The following is a 20,118-nucleotide window of genomic DNA, read 5'->3' as shown; positions in this document are numbered from 1 at the left end:
GTATTGTTTAAATTTTTTTCTTCTCTTTTTATTTATTTTTTTTTTATCCTACCTCTCAACCCTTACACAGCTGCCAGGAAATCTGGTCGTTCCATGGTTAGTGTGATGAAGCTGGATGACGTGGAAGAAAAGAATGCTTGGATTGCAAAGGCCACAGATACAGATCTGCTGGATGAAGGTAGCTCTGCTGAAGACAGTTCCTCTTCTGATAACAGTGACGACGACGATGATGATGATGATGAGGGTAATACAAAGCGTGCTCCTAAAGATGTTTGTTCACCCAAACGGAAAAAGAGAAAACTGTGATATTTCATAGGGAGCCTCCCTCTCTCCATCCCACATTTCATCTGTATATAGACTTCTGTCTTACATTTGGATCCACCCCCTTCCCAACATTTTTTTGTAGGGCTTTTTTGTATTGGAATATAAAAATGGTAAAAGTGCCAGACAAAAAATGCCTTTTTGTTATATCCCTTCATGATCCAAATTCAAATCTCTCCCTGGCATCACTTTGTCTTTCATTCTTCCAGAGAGCAGGGGAAGGAAGGAATCAGTTGAAAAGGTACCTGGAATGCAATGAAGTTCATTCAGTCCAATGTACTCTACTCTACAATTTGTACTTTTTTCCGCCCCCAACCCTTCCTTAATTTAGTTTTAGAACACAAAATTCAAAATCTTTGTTAGGGTTTCATTTCACTTTCTACGGATTGCAGTTGGGAGGTTGATTAGAACACAGGGATGAAAGAAACTTTAGTTTTGTTCCTATGCACAGCTTGACCCTAAAATCCTGTTGAGGGTTGACACTGTCCATCAGCGCTCAAGAGATTTAACCCTTTCGTTACTGAATTTATTTTGAGATGCTCAGTGTTTCTTCCAATTATGTTAAATATAACAAAGAATTAAGTAAAATAACATCATTATAATTAAGCTAGAGTTAGAGACATAAATTGTGACTAAGGTTTGGTGGAAGATTTTAATTCAGAACTTTTGAAAACCAGACATTTGTACTAAAGAGCCAGAGCCGGTTTCAGCCGGGTTGGTAACGAAAGAGTTAAATAAAACAAGGGCCAGTAAATATATGGAAATTGAATGAATCAGCTAAACATTTTCTTTTCATTTGGGATTTAATCCAACAATTATTATGATGTCATGCAGTTTGTGCCTTTTACCCCGTTTTCTTAATTTGTGGCCCTTTTAATTCCCAATGTGAAAAATCTTCTTTACTGAAGTCAATGGAGGAGCACAAACTACAGGACGTCATCATGATTTAAAATATGTGGTGCATCATCCAATAATTACACAGGCCAAGATTTTTTGACACACACACACAATCCGAAAATGACATCCATTTATTATCATGTCAACATTTTAAGATATTGGATCCATAGAATTTCATGGTTTTTTTTTGATAAAACAGCATATAAGGAACCAGGCATAACACACACACAGAAATTGGTTTTTCTTCACAACCAGAATGGGATCTTTTTGGTTTGAACGGCAGTTTCTTCTAGCGCTGTCATATGTTATTGTCACCCATAATTATTACCCTAGTATCAATCTATTGCATTTCAATCTAGGTTAGGGGGAATGGTATCTTTTTTTCCTTCACAAATGTAAATAAACCCAATCTGTTTCTTAAACGAGGGAAATATTCATACAGCACAGAATTTTTTTTTTTTTTACCTCAATAGACGTCAGTGATTGGTTGAAATTGAAGAAAAAAAACAACAAATATCTTACAAAGTATAGAATTTTCTCAATAAAGCCAAGAGAAAAAGATGTTTTATAAACACATTCTACCAATATACAAAGTTTAAAATTTTTTAGTTACCTAGAAATTGTTAAAAACTGCCGTTCAAACCGAAAAAAAACCCCCAGAATGTTTTCTTAAAATTCTACTGAAAAACTAGCAAACAAATTACATCATTGTCATTGCCTAATTTCTCATGAATTTGTATTTGGATGAATTTTTTTTTGAGTGCTGAACCTCAGGAAGTTCATGAGCCAAGTACCAGCCATCATATGCAAGCCCCAACACCTTTTTTTTTCGTAGATTTTATGTCCTAATAAAAATGTTCTCCCTGCTTATCACCAAGATTTTCAGGGAATTTAACAAGGCAATTGTAGAGAGTACACCTTTATGCTCATATTCACCCCCAACTTTTGAAAGTTCTCCAACCATGTTGTTGACAACTATTGCAAAAGAATTCCATGCTTCAATGCAATTCATTGAGTTTACAAAGTTACTATCTTTTATCAGTTTTCTGATTTGAGGCCCATAAAATACTCCAGCTTTTATCTTTTCGCTACTCAAACCAGGCAATGTGCTGCTGATTTAGTGAAAGCATGGTTTATCTTTATCCAGAGCTGTAACAAACTGCTTCATAATGCCAAGTTTGATATGGAGTGGACACGGGATGATTTTTCTCCCCCCAGTTGCACTAAAGGCTGTTCAACCACATTAAAAGACCCTGGAATTATGGTTCATTGTGGCCATTCTTTGATCACCAAATGTTTTTCTTTTCTTTTTCTGGTGTATCCAGTTTGTTGCTCAAGGAGAAAATCGAAGTTCAGGATTTGGCTATCTTGAAATCTAGACATGTTAAAAAATGGATTGGAGCATATCAAAAAAACCTTCAAATCAGGTAAAAATGTCCCAATAACAAATTACCTGCTGGTTTACGTTTTAGGATCCTGAGTTGTGTATTGTAGGCCAAATAAAATTTCCTTTGAACAGAGCCTGCAAAGGTTTAGTCAATACATTTTGCTTATGCTCCTGATAGTTTTGGTAAACCATGAATTCTATAACCTCACCAAAAAGAAACCCATGTGATAAATCTATAAACAATGTTTTGTTATGACTTTTTTTTTTGTTTGTTCCATTTCATCCATTCATGATGAATAAAAATTATCAGAATATGTTCTGTTGTTGATATTCAACTAATTGCATTCTCCCTTCAAGTCTTCCAGAGAAAATTGTTGCAATTCAAGAATATTAGAGTTGAAACCTTATTACGGGACTTGGAATAATAATAATTATCCAAATTATGCTCTCACCTAATTTGAATTTTATTCAGTCTAAAGCCTGCCTGGAAAGTCAGTGAAATGCATGTTCACTGATTCTATATTCAAGATGACCGTCTTTGAATTAACTCAAATGCACAGCACTGACAAGCTGCAAAAACAGTGAAATGCACGTTGCCCACATTGTTGCTTCTGGGAGAATTTTGTTTCATCTAATTCAAGAGGATATAAAAGGTTCTTTTCCAAGATACGTAAAGTAAAGATTATAATTATTCTTTATGGAACTTTGAGCACCCACATCAATCATTAAAAAAGGTGAAAGTTCCGCTATGGAATGCAGACCAGAAATAGTTTTACCAAGATACTAAGAAACTACATTCTATGCCTTTGTTGACACTGTTTGAAACTGATTCTACTGCTTGTAGATGTTTCCCAAAACAAAATAGCAGTAGTGGCCCATAAAAATGATAATGGGAGTGAAAGGCCAGTGTTACAGTCCACATGGATTTTCAGTTGCAAAGAAAAATTACACCCACATTGAAAAGTAAAGGCTAGTGTTTGAAATTGCCACAAAAAATTTCAATAGGCGTAGGAGTGGCTGTGTGGTAAGTAGCTTGCTTACCAACCACATGCTTCCGGGTTCAGTCCCACTGCGTGGCACCTTGGGCAAGTGTCTTCTCTTATAGCCTCGGGCCGACCAGAGCCTTGTGAGTGGATTTGGTAGACAGAAGCGAAAAGAAGCCCGTTGTGTGTGTATATATATATATATATATGTGTATGTTTGTGTTTGCCCCCCCAACATCGCTTGACAACCAATGCTGGTGTTTACGTCCCCGTAACTTACTGGTTCGGCAAAAGAGACCGATAGAATAAGTACTAGGCTTACAAAGAATAAATCCTGGGGTCGATTTGATCGACTAAAAAGGTGGTGCTCCAGCATGGCCACAGTCAAATGACTGAAACAAGTAAAAAGTGTATCCGTATTGTATTTATTTTTTCATTCTACACTGATCACAAACCACTCCTAAGATTGAGTGCTGAAAACATGTCAATCGGCCCTTTTAGGCACCATCCCTGGCTGCTTTTAACTGTAAATTAGAATACAGTATTAGGTCCTCCAATGGTAATACCACTTAGACATTTAATAAGAAATGACTAAGTGGAGGATTGTTCAAGTTTACTAAATAGATTTCAGATAATGAATTTAGATTAGTTCCACTTGAAAACAACCAAAGCACATTGTGAAATTTGAAAGGATTCTATTCTGGGTAAGTTTTATGAAAGGCTAGAGAGACACTGCAATTGCAGAATTAGACAAGTAAGAATTGGGAAGATGGTGCAATACTGTGCAAAAGTTACCCTTGTCATCCCTCCAAAATTGAGGTTGAGGATGGTGCAAGAACTCCACTAGATCCATATTATGAAGGGGTTTTGCACAATGCTATGTGTGATGGCCATATTTTGATGCTGATATTGAAATGACAAGCAAAGCAAGGTAAGTATGCTTTTAGGTTCAAAGAAGGCTTTAAAAAATGCTTTATGCTCTAACTCAGGGTCTAGAATATTTAGGTCAGCAACGGCAAAATGAATGAATGTACTTACGAGTAGAATTTTGGAGCTGGTGTGAATGCCCGTTGGTCAGTTCTGTATGTGCCCTGAGGCACATAAGGCAGCATGATCTTTCTAACCAGCTGTTTTCCTCTTCTCATACCCAGAGAAATACATTCATGCATAAACAGAGCACCAAATCAGCAATCTCAAAATGGCTCATGACTTGACTCGAGACAGCATTCACCCAGGGTGGGTTGAGCTGGCTTCATCCATCCTCAATGCTGCATCTCTCACAAACGCCGACCAAGCCTGGCGATTTGAGGCTAATGACCACGTGATCTCCAACCACTCCTTATTCCAGCAGCGAACACCGTAGATATGGGGGCCTAGGTTGGGTTCCATATCAGCCTTGACTGTCATCAGCCAGGTTTTTCGTTGTCCACCACATTGCTTTCGCCAACCTTGAAGGGGAGCTGGGGCAATTGCTTTGTAGATGAACTCTCCTGGTTGATGACAGAGGGCATGACCCAGCCAACGCAGACGTCTCGTTAGGATGACTTGTCGGAGGGAGGTGATTCTGCACTGGTGTCGCACCAAATTGTTGGAGACAAAGTGATGCCATCAGATACGAAGGATGCGGCGTAGACAGAGGTGGTCGAAAGATTCTAGTTGCTTAATATCTTCCACCCTCATTGGCCACAACCCGCTGCCGTAAAGGAGAATCGTCTGCACTGGTGCTTGGTAGATCCGTACTTTGGTGGTGCGTCGGATCTCAGATCTTGACCTGAGTCGGTTGAAGGCTTGGCGAGCGAGGTCGATTTGTGTTTTAATGTCAGCCTCACCTTGACCTGTAGCTGTAATGATGGCGCCAAGGTATTTGAAACTCTCAACCTCATGCCCCAGTTCCTCCCAGTACACCTGTATCACCTATTATTTCAAATATGAACTACTTGTATGTGTAGGGGGAGTGACTAAATAATGATTAAATGATAATGCTGACAAGTAAGGATGCTAAGGAACTTCAAAAAACTAAACTTTGATAATCACCAAATATAAAGTAGTACATGAAGAGTTCGGTTACAATTTCTTTCAAATATTGTCACGTCAAATTGAGTGAAATGTAATAAAGAGATGCATAAAGCATCCACTTTCAGAATCCCTCTCATGAAATAAATTAAATTTTTCCAAAGTTTCAGTTTTATTGAATTGTTTATACATTTAAACACATTTAAAATCAAAGGGTAACAGAAAAATACAAGAGCCCCAAATATACGTATGTGTGCACCTGTTTGCGTGTATGTGTGCGCATGTATATATATATATATGTTATAACAAGAAAAGTTTTGTTATTTTGGAAATTAGCACAATTGATAGATATATTTAAAAAAAAAAAAAAAAAAAAGGATTTATTTATTATTATTATATTTATTGTATTTGGGGAAACCTGGCAATCTGAGAGAAGCAGGGTTAATATTCAGCTGATAGGAGGAAGTAGAGAAGGTATACAGCAGGTTGTTGACAGACCAAATTGACCGTCAAATAGACTGGGCATTGTCCTTGATGTTTTACCTCCTTATACAGGAAGTTGGGGAGAGAAATTCTGAAATTAAAATTTGTAAATTAGAAGTTAAAAAGGGGGGGGGGGACAAAAAAACTGTAGCAGTAGTTGTAATAATTATAAGATTCAGTTTTGGTTTTATGTGCATCCGACTCTTGTCCACAGGCCACCTTCTGTTAAAGGGCTGTAGTAGTAATAATAATAATATGGCAGCGGTGTTGGGGATAGTAAATCCCTATTTGTTATATCATCAATGAGTTAATATCAGTGTTGGCAGCAAATACTAGTATCGAACTGTAGTCCAGCCATCATCGTCCTCTGCACGGCCTAAAAATAAAAAAAAAGAAATTTTTTTAAATCAATAAAAAAACCTTGAATTATACTAGTAATATACAGTTGCTGGTAATTAACTAATTACTTTCTTCTCACCCACTTCAAATGTTAGTCTTATATCTAGTTGAAAAAAAATCTTTAAATAAACTGTTAGGAAGGGCAACCAGCCATAGAAACAATGCCACAGCAGTTTGGCCAGTTCTATGCCAGCATGGAAAGCAGATGTTAACCAATGATGATGATGAAACCAAGGTTATAACAGTTAAAATAAACTGCAGTATTCCTCAGACAAATACTACAATGCTACCTCAAGCCAGATTAGTTAATCCCCCTTCCAACTTGCTAGCTCCCAGTGACTCCAGCCAGTCTTTCACATTCACTACTCTGTTCTTCCATTCAACCCTGGTGTCACCTATAACAGACTGGCTCAAAGCTTCCCCACCTGGATGGGATGCCGGTGCGTCGCAGGAGGAAAGAGTGAGGGAAAGTTGTTGCGAAAGTGTCAGCAGATGTTTCGCCATTACCTTCTGCCGGAACCACGTGGAGCTTAGGTGCTTCGCTCATAAACACACACATTGCCCGGTCTGAGATCCGAACCCACGATCCCTCGACCGTGAGTCCGCTGCTCTAGCCACTAGGCCATGTGCCTCCACAATAACAGATACTTAGTGCTTATGTACTTATTCTGTTTAATGTTAACCCTTTTACTAAATTTTTGTTGAAATACATAGCCTTTAATTCACATAATTTTGTAAAATAACCGTCATTAAGTTGTTTGGAGCCAGCTCAACCCACCCCGGGTGAATGCTGTCAAGTCAAGTCAATTAAATGTTGAAGGAAGTTTTTAATTTACATCACTTCAAAACAGTAAACTTATACAATCTCAGACAGTTTGGCATCAAAAGGGTTAAGTATTGTATGTAGCACTCCTCTAAAGAATTCTGCAAAATAAAAACATTTATATTCCAGCATTCACAATTGTATACAGGCAAACATTTGCACGACAGAAGTGAGTTTGGTTGCTCAGAATATTCCATTAACCCTTTAGTGTTCGCATTATTTTGCCAAAATTAATGCTTTTTTATCCAAATTGTTTTGAACTAATCATGCATTATCTTGTAGCTATGAGATTTTGATGAGGAAGCTGTTAATTTTTAAAACGATATTGTAGGGTTGGTGTGAGAGACCAGATCTGGCCAGTTTGAACATAGCACAGGCAGAATACTTTTGGCCGGATATGGCCAGTTTAATTGCTAAAGGGTTAAAGCTTCTTCCTCATTTTCAGGCCTTGCTCTGATTTGACACACGAGGTCAGAGCAGCATCTTCTGTTGTCATTAGATAACGTGAAGGTTTGTTACCTAAATTATCTAATTTACACCGCAATCACTGTAAACCACAACTATGACATCCTGTGCTAACTGCCAATCTTCTCTAAGTATTAAGTTCAACCTACTAAAAATAGCCAAATACCTTTCAAAATTACACCGCATCAAGTTACAAAAAAATAAAAAATAAAAAGGGGAACGACAGTAGAATAAAAGACACAATTCTCATTAACTAGATTTGATCCTAAGAAAGCTGGATCAAAGATAACCAGGAAATATAAATAACTATTTGACTCTCTTACTCTTTTACTTGTTTCAGTCATTTTGACTGCGGCCATGCTGGAGCACCGCCTTTAGTCAAGCAAATCGACCCCGGGACTTATTCTTTGTAAGCCCAGTGCTTATTCTATCGGTTTCTTTTGCCCAACCGCTAAGTGACAGGGACGTAAACACACCAGCATCAGTTGTCAAGCAATGCTAGGGGGACAAACACACACATATATATATACACATATACGACAGGCTTCTTTCAGTTTCCGTCTACCAAATCCACTCACAAGGCATTGGTCGGCCCCGGGGCTATAGCAGAAGACACTTGCCCAAGATGCCACGCAGTGGGACTGAACCCGGAACCATGTGGTTGGTTAGCAAGCTACTTACCACACAGCCACTCCTGCACCTGGTGAATATTGTAAAAGTTAGGTAACCTGGACATTGATAAGTAGCATATGAAATAGAATACGAACTTAGCCAACCACATACTGATCTGATGAAGTGTATATCAGATTTACAAAAACATTTTCTCACACTGCCCTCACCATCAACAACTAGAGAGAATTGATAACAGTAATATATATTTCTTTACTACCTACAAGGGGCCAAACACAGAGGGTCCAAACAAGGACAGACAAACGGATTAAGTCGATTACATCGACCCCAGTGCGTAACTGGCGCTTAATTTATCGACCCCGAAAGATGAAAGGCAAAGTCGACCTCGGCAGATATTGAGCTCAGAACGTAACGGCAGACGAAATACGGCTACACATTTCGCCCAGCTCAATGAAACCGATTTCTAACACACTACCAAGCAATCAAAATAAGTTGTAAAGTATATACAATTTACATACCTCCACCACCACCACCACTGCTGCTACCACCACCGCCACTGGGACCACCACCACCACCACCTGATCGCCAATTCCGTGGTGAAGATCCATCTGGACGAGAAAAGCCAGGGGGACCACGATCAGTTCCTGTAAACAATAAAAGATCTGGGATATCAGTATCACACAACAGACTTTGACTATGAAGGGGAACATCAGACACTGAAAATAAGAGCTTTAAATTAAATAGGTCTACTCACCTCGCCTGCTCCAATCTGAATCACGGCCTGGAGGTCCTCTTTCTTCTCGACGGTCACCACCTCGCCAGCTACTCAAGGACTTTCCAGATTTTTCCCGGAAGTCATCTGTGTTTCTTGACATAGGCCGGTCACTGCTCCAGGCATCATCTCTGTCACGAGGTCCATCCCTATCGCGGAGCATATCTCTATCGCGAGGTCCGTCTCTGTCACGAGGACCATCTCTGTCTCTCAAACCACCCCTTTCACCCATTCCTCTGTCTTTCCAGTCATCATCTCGTGAAGAGGGTGGTTTTCTGTCACGCATCCACATTGGATCTCTTGGTGGAGGTCGTTCCTCTCGTGTAGGGCGCCAGCGGTCATCCATAGAAGAGCCTTTATCCCGCCAGCTACTGCCCTCTTCTCGAGGCCCACTCCTGTCCCCAACCCTGTCTCTCCAGCTACTACTGCCACCGCCACCGGTATCATCCCTGTCACGGCCTCTCCACATGTCATCTCTACCAGAAACTCTTGGTTTCCTCCACTCATCATCGTCACCCCCACGACGATCTTCTTTTCGTCCCCATCTGTCTTCACGGAATCTAAAATGTATAAAAACAAGCCAATATTAAACCAAACTATTAACCGGTGAAACTTCTTTTAAAAACAGTAAACTCCAAGATTAAGACTTACCTGTCTCTGTCACCTCTGTCCACATCCCTTGAAACCTTTTCTCGCCAGCTGTCTCTGGATGGCATTGATTCTTGTGGCTGGGTGAATTTGGCAGGAGTCATCCTTCCAGAGCTCTCTCTTAATGGAGTATCTTTAAGTGGCACATCAGCAGAGCTGCGCCAGTTATCGTCCTCCTTGTCTGGTTCCTCAGGAGGGTCTTCATATCTTACATCCCGTGCAGGAATGCGATCACTCTTGCCATGTTTCCAGTGTATATCTTCAGCTTCTTTGCTGAGAGGGAGGAAAATGAATATATAAATAAACCAACAAATTACACAACGACTGTAGGTTAAAAGGAGAATTAACAGAGACGCAGGAGTGGCTGTGTGGTAAGTAGCTTGAGTACCAACCACATGGTTCCGAGTTCGATCCCACTGCGCGACACCTTGGGCAAGTGTCTTCTACTATAGCCTCGGGCCGACCAAAGCCTTGTGAGTGGATTTGGTAGACGGAAACTGAAAGAAGCCCGTCGTATATATGTATATATATATATATATATGCGTGTGTGTGTGTTTGTCCCCCTAGCATTGCTTGACAACCGATGCTGGTGTATTTACGTCCCCGTCACTTAGCGGTTCGGCAAAAAGAGACCGATAGAATAAGTACTGGGCTTACAAAAGAATAAGTCCTGTAGTCGAGTTGCTCAATTAAAGGCAGTGCTCCAGCATGGCCGCAGTCAAATGACTGAAGCAAGTAAAAGAGAGAGAGAGACAACCAGAGCAGATAATCAATAAAGCAAAGTGATCGGCAAACTGGAAGGCACCTGCAATGATTATTTATTCACACTGCTTTGAATTAATTATGAATTGTCTTATAGCATCAAAATTTTGATGGTGTGATTGTTTGTTTCTTTAGAATGACATTGTCGGTCGAGTGTGAGAGGTTGGATCTTGCAAGTTTGAACATAGAGCTGGCAGAATATTTTGGCCAGATACGGTCAGTTTACTGAGAAACACTGATATACTTAAATTTAGAAACTTAATAAAAATACAAATAACATCTATGAACACCACCACCACCCATCAAAAGTTGCCTAGTGACAAATGAATACTTACGTAGAGTCAGGCTTGCGCCAGCTGTCTTCCCTCTGCAGAGTCCGCTCACGCCAACCACCTTCTTTGGATATCGGTTTCCATGGTGTCTTCTCTTTAGCTACATCAGCAGCAGCAGCAACCTTTTCCACCTTAGGAGTGGTCTCTCTCCAGGAGTGTGAGGTGGTTTCTGCTTCACGCTTTTCTCTACTGTAAAACACAATTTGATCATTAAGAAAGAGATATACTGAAATATATATATATATATATATATATATATAAACATTACTTTATATAATTAGGGTTCAGCAAAAAAAAAAATTGCTTCACCACACACCAAACTTTTAGAAATAGCAGCCAAAGAACTTAGCTATTTCCACTACTATAAAAAGAGTCTCCCAGACAATGTATACTCAAAAACAATTCACGTAGGCATAGAGGGAAAAATAAGGAAAGTTCACTCGTGAACGCGTTTCTGGGTTAGTTAGATATAGAGACCCTAGAAATACATCCCTATTCAAACATTCCCGTCATCGGCACAAGATTTCATTAAATTTAACCCTTTAGTGTTCTGATTATTCTATCAAACATAATGCTTATTGATTCACATTGATTTGAATTAAGCATGCATTATCTCATATCTTCAAGATCTTGATGGTGTAATTACTTAACGTGGAATAACATTGTAGGGTAGGTGTGAGAGCCTGGATCTGGTCAGTTTGAACATAAAACAGATTAAATATTTTGGCCGGACATGGCCGGTTTAAATACTAAAGGGTTAAATTTGAGAGCACTAAAAACCGAATATACCCGTCTGATTTGAGTAACCTCAGACAAACCATCCTCGACATCCAGTACCTTCCCCTGTCCACCCACGTGAGGTATAGAGCAACAAATTCCTACAGAGGAATTCGTAGTTTATTATTATTGACAATATATATATATGATTGAACAGGTTGTTTGCATACAATGAAAGAAGGGAATATAACTGTGTGTAGCAATGCCATTCTTTCAATATATACTGGCTGCTTAAAACTGAAAGTTTAAAAAAATCTCTGAAATCCTTATTACATGTACTGTGTTGAGCTAACCAATCATGGGAGGCTCTGCAAAGGCATTTTGGTACAGATCTTCAAGTATGAAACCTTGTTAGGTTACATTTCAAAAAACCATCTAAATAAAATTCACAGCATGTTAACTACAGCTTCTTCACCACTTCTTTTATATTTTGCTACTAATTCTGTAAATTAATCGAATACATTGAAAGTCTGTTCTTGAAGGAAACGGTCACTTTAGCATTCGGAAAGGGGTGAGAGGGGAGAACATGAGGAAATCCGGTGCACAAGATCAATTTGCACCAAGAAACAGATGCCACTGTAGCAGCAGTAGAAGAGGCAGCACATCTGTTGACCAGAGGTTGGAGTTTGTTGGTGGACAAGCTCCTTGTGGATGCAGACTAAGATATTTGTCATACATATAACAGCAGTACTGTACTACATGTGGAAGCAGGGTTTCATAGTGGGCTTCACTTCAGTTTTGTAGCTAGCTAGTAGTTGTCAGGAGCTCAAGTATTTTCGAGTGGAGGGTCAGTCTTTGCTGTGTTGAAGTCACGAGATCACTAGAACAATGGTAGCGAAGCCTAACATTTGTAGTGAATTTTGCTGTGTTTTGTATGTTTAATGGAAGTGGAATACACGACTGCACACGTGAATTGTGGTGGGATGGTCTTTGAGATATTAAGGAAGACAACACTAAAGAATCTTACCAAGATCGGCATTCATGCAGTCAGTGCAAGTTTGGGTGTCAAAGGTTTAGTTAGTTGCAAATTTTCAGAATCAGTCAAACAGTGCCAAGACTATCTTAACACCTAGTGATATTATCTCCAAAGTACATTGTTTAATAGGGAATAACAGTCTTGTTATTTGACCCATTTTATTTCTGTATGAGGTGGAATGAAGAAGATGACCAGGTTCATGGGTCACATCTGAAAAGTCCTCACATTTTAATGTTGGAAACGAAGCTGGAATCACCAGAAGACATCTAAAACACCAACAATGACCAAGCAGTTTCCAGAAATCACATCACAATTTATAAAGATAGCTCAATCTAGAATATGAGAATGCATTATTAACCCAAATAGACAACTCATAAAAAATGAAAATTTCTAAGATGACACATGGCTGGGGATTTAAGAAAGGAAACGAAAACAATTTACTTATATTACAAGTTCTTAGGTTCATAAAGACAAATAGTTGATTGAATCAACCCAATACCTGACTGGTACATATTTCAGGAAAGGAGTGTAAGGGAAAAACCTTAAAATTTGAACCATACCAAATACAAGCACAGATATTTGGAAGAGGTCCATCAACCCTTTCGTTACTATCCTGGCCGTACCCGGCCGAGAGAACCTATTGTTATTTAAATGTAAATTTGAACCCAAATCTCGTTGGTACATTTGTTAAAACATGTGATTTCACTTTGTAAATAGACGGGTTATAGTATCCGACATTGCTTGACCTGATATCTGAATTCAGTGAATTTTGAGAGATTTTTTTCCACATTTTTTTCGGCATCGATTTTTCTTCAACTTTGAAAATGGATAGGAGTTTCATGTTATCAAGCATTGATTCCAAATTTAAAGCTTTTTCAACGGAAAATAGGGAGATATCGAGAAAAAGAATGAATGAGGTACAAAAGCACATGGTGTACGAGAATGAATAGGATATTTTGGTATCCGAAACTGAAAGCAGCGATTCTGAAGAAACTGAAAGCGGCGATAGCAACAGCAAAAACGATTTTACATCGGAATGAAGTCTATCCATAGTCTTTCTTAGGAAGCGAAACCGTTAGACTTTTATTTTTATTAGTATGCTTGTTTGAAGCGATCACTGCAGAAACAAACTGTTACGCAGAATGTAAACAAACACAAAATGGGGGATCAAAGTTCGGAAAATTTGTGAAGCAAATACTGGGTACTGCTGTGGATTTAGTTTTTATACAGGGAAAATAATGTTAGTCAACATGGGCTAGGGAACGATGTGGTCTGGAATTTATCACTTCCATACCATAACCAGGGCCGTATATTATTTTTTGACCGATTTCTTTAGTTCAGTCAAACTTGCTGTGGATTTAGGTGGATTCCAATATTTCAGTTTATTCCACCTTTATGGTACACCTGTTCTGTTGAGCATTAATTTCAACAGATGATCTAGTGATGTGCACAATTCTTCTTTATCAAAATTTTGTTGCATACCCAATTGAATATTAGCTGATGATTCATTTTCTATGGTGATGTTTAAACAAAATTTTAATATTTTTACCATTTGCTCAGTTTACCTGGATTTACCTGTAGTTAAAGTCACTTTGAGACAAAAGTTATGCAATAGAATAGATTAAGAACCCTTTCTTTAATTATGCTCCAAATATCACATTAATATGTTGATAAATAAACAAGTTACAGTTATTATTTTAGAATTTAATTGAAACTCATGAGGGGCGTATTTTGGTCAGAAATATAGTAACGAAAGGGTTAATGGAAGTGGAATACACGACTGCACACATGAATTGTGGTGGGATGGTCTTTGAGATATTAAGGAAGACAACATTGACATCACACCCACTAAAGAATCTTACCAAGATCGGCATTCATGCAGTCAGTGCAAGTTTGGGTGTCAAAGGTTTAGTTAGTTGCAAATTTTCAGAATCAGTCAAACAGTGCCAAGACTATCTTAACACCTAGTGATATTATCTCCAAAGTACATTGTTTAATAGGGAATAACAGTCTTGTTATTTGACCCATTTTATTTCTGTATGAGGTGGAATGAAGAAGATGACCAGGTTCATGGGTCACATCTGAAAAGTCCTCACATTTTAATGTTGGAAACGAAGCTGGAATCACCAGAAGACATCTAAAATACCAACAATGATCCAGCAGTTTCCAGAAATCACTTCACAATTTATAAAGATAGCTCAATCTAGAATATGAGAATGCATTATTAACCCAAATAGACAACTCATAAAAAATGAAAATTTCTAAGATGACACATGGCCGGGGATTTAAGAAAGGAAACGAAAACAATTTACTTATATTACAAATAGTTGATTGAATCAACCCAGTACCTGACTGGTACGTATTTCAGGAAAGGGTGTAAGGGAAAAAACTTAAAATTTGAACCAGCGGTGGTGCCCCAGCATGGCCACGGCTTTCAGGCTAAAACATTTTAAAGGATTTTAAGGATTTATACCAAATACAAGCGTAGATATTTGGAAAGAGTCCATTAAGAAAAGGGTGGTAAGATAGGGGCCATCACCACCACCACCTGCTTTTATCCCCATTTATAAAACAAAGTCTACTTACAGCTGCTCTTCTCTTCTTCGTGCTTCTTTCTCTTCAATCTCTTTCTCACGAGCCTTCTGTTTAGCAAACTGTTCTTGCAGCTTCGCTGTTCTCTCTCGTGCCTCTTGTTCACGTCTCTCACGTTCAACTCGTTCGGCTTCTTCTCTTTCTTCCGTTTCTGAAGTAAAACATATGTCCATATCAATAACTCTCGTCTTGTCCCTCGAGAGAATGCTCTGGCACCCCAACCACAACAATCTCTTTACTCTTTTACTTGTCATGTTGGAGCACTGCCTTTAATCGAGCAACTCGATCCGGGACTTATTCTTTTGGTCTCTTTTGCCGAACCGCTAAGTAATGGGGACATAAACACACCAGCATCGGTTGTCAAGCAATGCTAGGGGGACAAACACAGACACACAAACACGCATATATATATACATATATACGACGGGCTTCTTTCAGTTTCCGTCTACCAAATCCACTCACAAGGCTTTGGTCGGCCCGAGGCTATAGTAGAAGACACTTGCCCAAGGTGCCACGCAGTGGGACTGAACCCGGAACCATGTGGTTGGTAAACAAGCTACTTACCACACAGCCACTCCTGCGCCTACATCTGTATCTTCTTTCCTCCAAATCCCCCTCACATGTATCTCTTCTATAACAAGACACCCGCACTTGTCCCCACTATCAATACTTTAGTCCCTCAACACATGAAATAAAGCTACCTCCTCCCCAAATACTCTTTTTCAGTCTCGCAAATTACTTGGCAAACCTCATTAATGCCAAAAGCACAAAAAAAAAGCACCTAATACACACTATAAAGTGATTGGCATTAGGAAGGGTATGTAGCTGTAGCTTTAGAACCATGACAAAGCTGACCCTGGAGCCCAATGTAGCCCTGTGGCTTGCCAGACCCTGTCAAGCCATCCAGCCCATGGCAGCACAGAAAACCAATACTGAATGATAATTCCATTGCCATTAGATCTACTACAGGCAATGAGATCAACCCTTTAGCATTTAAACTGGCTATATCTGGCCTCTCACACATACTCTACTATGTCCATCTAAAAATAAATAATCACATCATTGAAATTTCACAGCCACATGACAATGCATGATTAATTCAAAACAATACGAATATAGCAATAATAAATCTCTGAACGAGATGTAAACAGTAACCGCCCGACAACGTAAAGTATACTAGCCATCTCAATATGGCTAACCACTAAGGGTGGGTGTTACTGTAGCTTTTAGCCCCAGGAGATCATCGTCTCTAGCTGGCTTAAAAAAATTTTTAAAAAAGGCACAGAAGTGTGCCTAAAGCCAGCTGGAGACGATGATCTCCTGGGGCTAAAAGCTACAGTAACACCCACCCTTAGTGGTTAGCCATATTGAGATGGCTAGTATACTTTACAATATGAATATATTCAACAGAGTAATCTGAATACTAACTAAAGGGTCAACCTGCAAGAAAAATAACAGTCAAAATCTACCCCAAATATGAGCAACCATCTTAAAAACTACATACTGAACAATGTAGTCCCAGTTGCGCACACACACACACACAAAGGGAGTACTGATGATAACTCTGCTCCATCCACAGCAAGACGTCATCCTAATACTACTGAAACACAAAATGACCCATCTAAGCCCATTGTGTTACAGAAAAGCTCAAATAAATTTTACAAAGTGCCACAGGCACACATACATTTCCTAATCAACTCCTCTCGTGTAGCCACAACCAAGCTCTTTAATAGTCAACTGATAGCCATATATCAAATATACACACCACACACTGCTGTAATTGGCAAGCTGAGCAAGTGAGGGAACATGTACTTGTTTAATATTCCTTCAAAAAAGAAAGGGAGGGGTTCATGCTTGGAATGTTTTTGATCATAATTGATATAGAATTAAACAATTGTTTTGTCTTAAGTACAGCCTGTCCCAGCAGAGCTAGAATCAAAGGCATCCATTCAAGTTGTAACTACCCCGTCCTAGTCTTATCTCTCTTTTACTCTTTTACTTGCTTCAGTCATTTGACTGCAGCCATGCTGGAGCACCGCCTTTAATCGAGCAACTCAACCCCGTGACTTAATCTTTGCAAGCCCAGTACTTATTCTATCGGTCTCTTTTGCCGAACCGCTAAGTGACGGGGACATAAACACACCAGCATCAGTTGTCAAGCAATGCTAGGGGGACAAACACAAACATACACACACATATATATACATATATACAACGGGCTTCTTTCAGTTTCCGTCTACCAAATTCACTCACAAGGCTTTGGTCGGCCCGAGGCTATAGTAGAAGACACTTGCCCAAGGTGCCACGCAGTGGGACTGAACCTGGAACCATGTGGTTGGTAAACAAGCTACTTACCACACAGCCACTCCTGCGCCTATCTAAGACTACATTATTAAATTTATCTTCCTTTTCTGGAAAAATAGGGTGTGACTGAGAAAGATCTGGCTGTTAGTTCTGCCAGATCAAGTAAGAGTGTTGAGATCATTCTTGTAAGTACAATGAGAAAGAAGAACAGCTAAGTTGATACGGAAGTCAATACATAAAAATTTCTTACCTTTTCTCTCTACCTCTTCCCTCAAGCGTATCTCGGCCTCCTCTTTTTCGCGATAGAACTTCTCTCGGCGTTCTTTTTTACGTTTCTCCTTGCGTTTCTTGAGCCGGCTCTTGGCTTCCTCTTGCATGTGCACCTCAAATTTCTTCAATCTGTCCTGTAATGATGAAACCGACAAAAATGTAAGAATTTTACTCTCAGTAAGTGGATTTGTGTAGACGGAAACTGAAAGAAGCCCGTCGTATATATGTGTGTATATATATATATATATGTGTGTGTGTGTCTGTGTTTGTCCCCCTAGCATTGCTTGACAACCGATGCTGGTGTGTTTACGTCCCCGTCACTTAGCGGTTCGGCAAAAGAGACCGATAGAATAAGTACTGGGCTTACAAAGAATAAGTACCAGGGTTGATGCGCTCGACTAAAGGCGGTGCTCCAGCATGGCCACAGTCAAATGACTGAAACAAGTAAAAGAGTAAAGAGAGTATCAACACTATGTTTAATTAATTTACCTGCATGTCCAACGACTTAAATATATTAGCCCTTTTAGTGTTCAGATTATTCTGTCAAATGTGATGTTTGTTTATTTAAAATGGTTTGAATTAATCATGCATTAATCTTGTAGTTTAGAGATTCCGGTGATGTGATTTTTTAGTTTTAGAACAACATGGTTGGGCTGAGATGAAAGGTGAGATCTGGTCAGTTTCAATATAAAACAGGTTAAATATTTTGGCCAGATATGGCCGGTTTGAATGCTAAAGGGTTAAATAAGCAAAAACCCATGAGCTACCAAGCTCTTTGTATATCACCAATCACTTGTACTGGAGGTAGGCTTACTTCTGTTGCTCCTGACAACCAATATAATTCATACCTACTATTGCAAATTGCTCCCCCCATCACTCACTTGCTGCAGAACACCAAAACCACAATCACTAGACATGGTGTATCTGGCACTATGTTACAGGATAGGATTTTTGAGGGAGGATTGGCTACTCTTTCTAGCAGGTCAACCGACTGTGTAGCAGTCCCTTCATTGACTTGAGTAAAATTTGAGTGACCCAGCAATAATAAAGTGCTCTGTACCATGCAACAAAACAAAAGACTTGATAATTTTCAAGTAGGATGGTGAAATGCTTGTCTCTCTCTACATAAAAATGTGAGGTCATATGTCAGGAATGCAATTTTACTATTTCATTAATCTCACCCTTGCTATGTTATTGCTTTCTCCTAGAAATTTCGTTTCACTGTCAGTTGCCATAAAATACATTTGTGTGTGTGTGTGTGTGTGTGTGTGTGTGTGTGTGTGTGTGTGTGTGTGTGTGTGTGGAGACGCAATAGCTCAGTGGTTAGGGCAGCGGACTCGCAGTCAGAGGATCACGGTTTCGATTCCCAGACCGGGCGCTGTGTGTGTGTTTATTGAGCGAAAACACCTGAAGTTCCACGAGGCTCCAGCTGTGGGTGGTGGCGACCCCTATTGTACTCTTTTGCCCCAACTTTCTCTCACTCTTTCTTCATGTTTCTTGAGCAATGCTGTGAACTTTCATTCCGTCCAGCTGAGGGGAACACATATGCCACAGAAACCAGGCCCCTGAGCCTGGCTAGGCTTGAAATGGGCGCATAAATAATAAATATATAAATACGGTGCGATGGGTAAACTGTTGCCATTTTTATACTTTTCATTTCGCGCATGCGCAATGCTTGTTCTTGATTTTGTCGACCACAAAGTATAATAAGGTCAGTTGGACACCACGTGTTAGAAAAACAGTACCATGACACAATTCACTCTGCCCGAAGCTCAAATACGAACATTTCAGAATGTTTGGGTGTCAATCTGAGGACATGTACCAAGAGTGATAAAAATCCGGCATCCAGTCAACATCATGAAGTTAGGAGTGATCACTAGTGATGGCAACGTTATGCCTCCATTCATCAGCCTCAGACCCATCACAGAGCCCTTCATTAAATGCCTGGAAGAAGTGCTACCTTGGGTCAAGAGGGTTGCTGCTGGAAGACTCTATGGCTGGCAACGGGACTCAGCACCATGCCACATAGGCAGGAGAACCCAGTCATGGCCGTCAGATAATTTCTGCAACCCCATTCAGTATTATGTGTGGGACACAGTTGAGCAAGAGACAAACAAAACTTGTAACACCAAAGATGGACTGAAGCCAAGAATTATAGCAGCATTCACCAACTTAAAAAAGGAGAACATCCAGAAGAGTTTCAGGAGATTCCAAAGTCGCTTGGAGGCCGCGGTTGAAGCCAATGGCTATCTTATTGAATAAATTTACTGTTTAGTATTTCAAG

The 20,118-nt window shown here is 39.5% G+C and overlaps 2 protein-coding genes across 3 annotated transcripts in view; one reads left to right on the top strand and one right to left on the bottom strand.

Annotated features, from left to right (window-relative positions):
• Window positions 1-830, top strand: part of LOC115219181 (ribonuclease P protein subunit p30-like) — a 69,095-nt gene extending 68,265 nt beyond the window's left edge. The window contains exon 11 of the mRNA XM_029789290.2: window positions 71-830. Within this exon, the coding sequence (XP_029645150.1) occupies window positions 71-306 (236 nt within the window). The 3' untranslated portion in view covers window positions 307-830. The remainder of the gene's footprint in view (window positions 1-70) is intronic.
• A 5,119-nt stretch (window positions 831-5,949) lies between these two features.
• The window catches only part of LOC115218891 (eukaryotic translation initiation factor 3 subunit A), a 46,671-nt gene continuing 32,502 nt past the window's right edge, over window positions 5,950-20,118 (bottom strand). Inside the window, exons 16-23 of one of the 2 annotated variants that reach the window (XR_005001807.1) lie at window positions 17,815-17,968; window positions 15,255-15,411; window positions 10,919-11,104; window positions 9,825-10,094; window positions 9,156-9,733; window positions 8,852-9,045; window positions 8,472-8,646; window positions 7,981-8,085 (exon numbers count right to left, since the gene is read on the bottom strand). Coding sequence is in view for 1 of the 2 variants with exons in the window: in XM_029788888.2 (XP_029644748.1) it covers window positions 6,417-6,460; window positions 8,920-9,045; window positions 9,156-9,733; window positions 9,825-10,094; window positions 10,919-11,104; window positions 15,255-15,411; window positions 17,815-17,968 (1,515 nt within the window). In the remaining variant the exon portion in view is untranslated. Of the gene's footprint in view, window positions 6,461-7,980; window positions 8,086-8,471; window positions 8,647-8,851; window positions 9,046-9,155; window positions 9,734-9,824; window positions 10,095-10,918; window positions 11,105-15,254; window positions 15,412-17,814; window positions 17,969-20,118 lie in introns of those variants that run through there. The other variant, XM_029788888.2, reaches the window with a different exon arrangement.

Source organism: Octopus sinensis, linkage group LG14, assembly GCF_006345805.1.
Source record: "Octopus sinensis linkage group LG14, ASM634580v1, whole genome shotgun sequence".
NCBI lineage: Eukaryota > Metazoa > Mollusca > Cephalopoda > Octopoda > Octopodidae > Octopus > Octopus sinensis.
The sequence above is the reverse complement of the archived record's forward strand: the minus strand, read 5'-3'. Positions and strand labels throughout refer to the sequence as shown.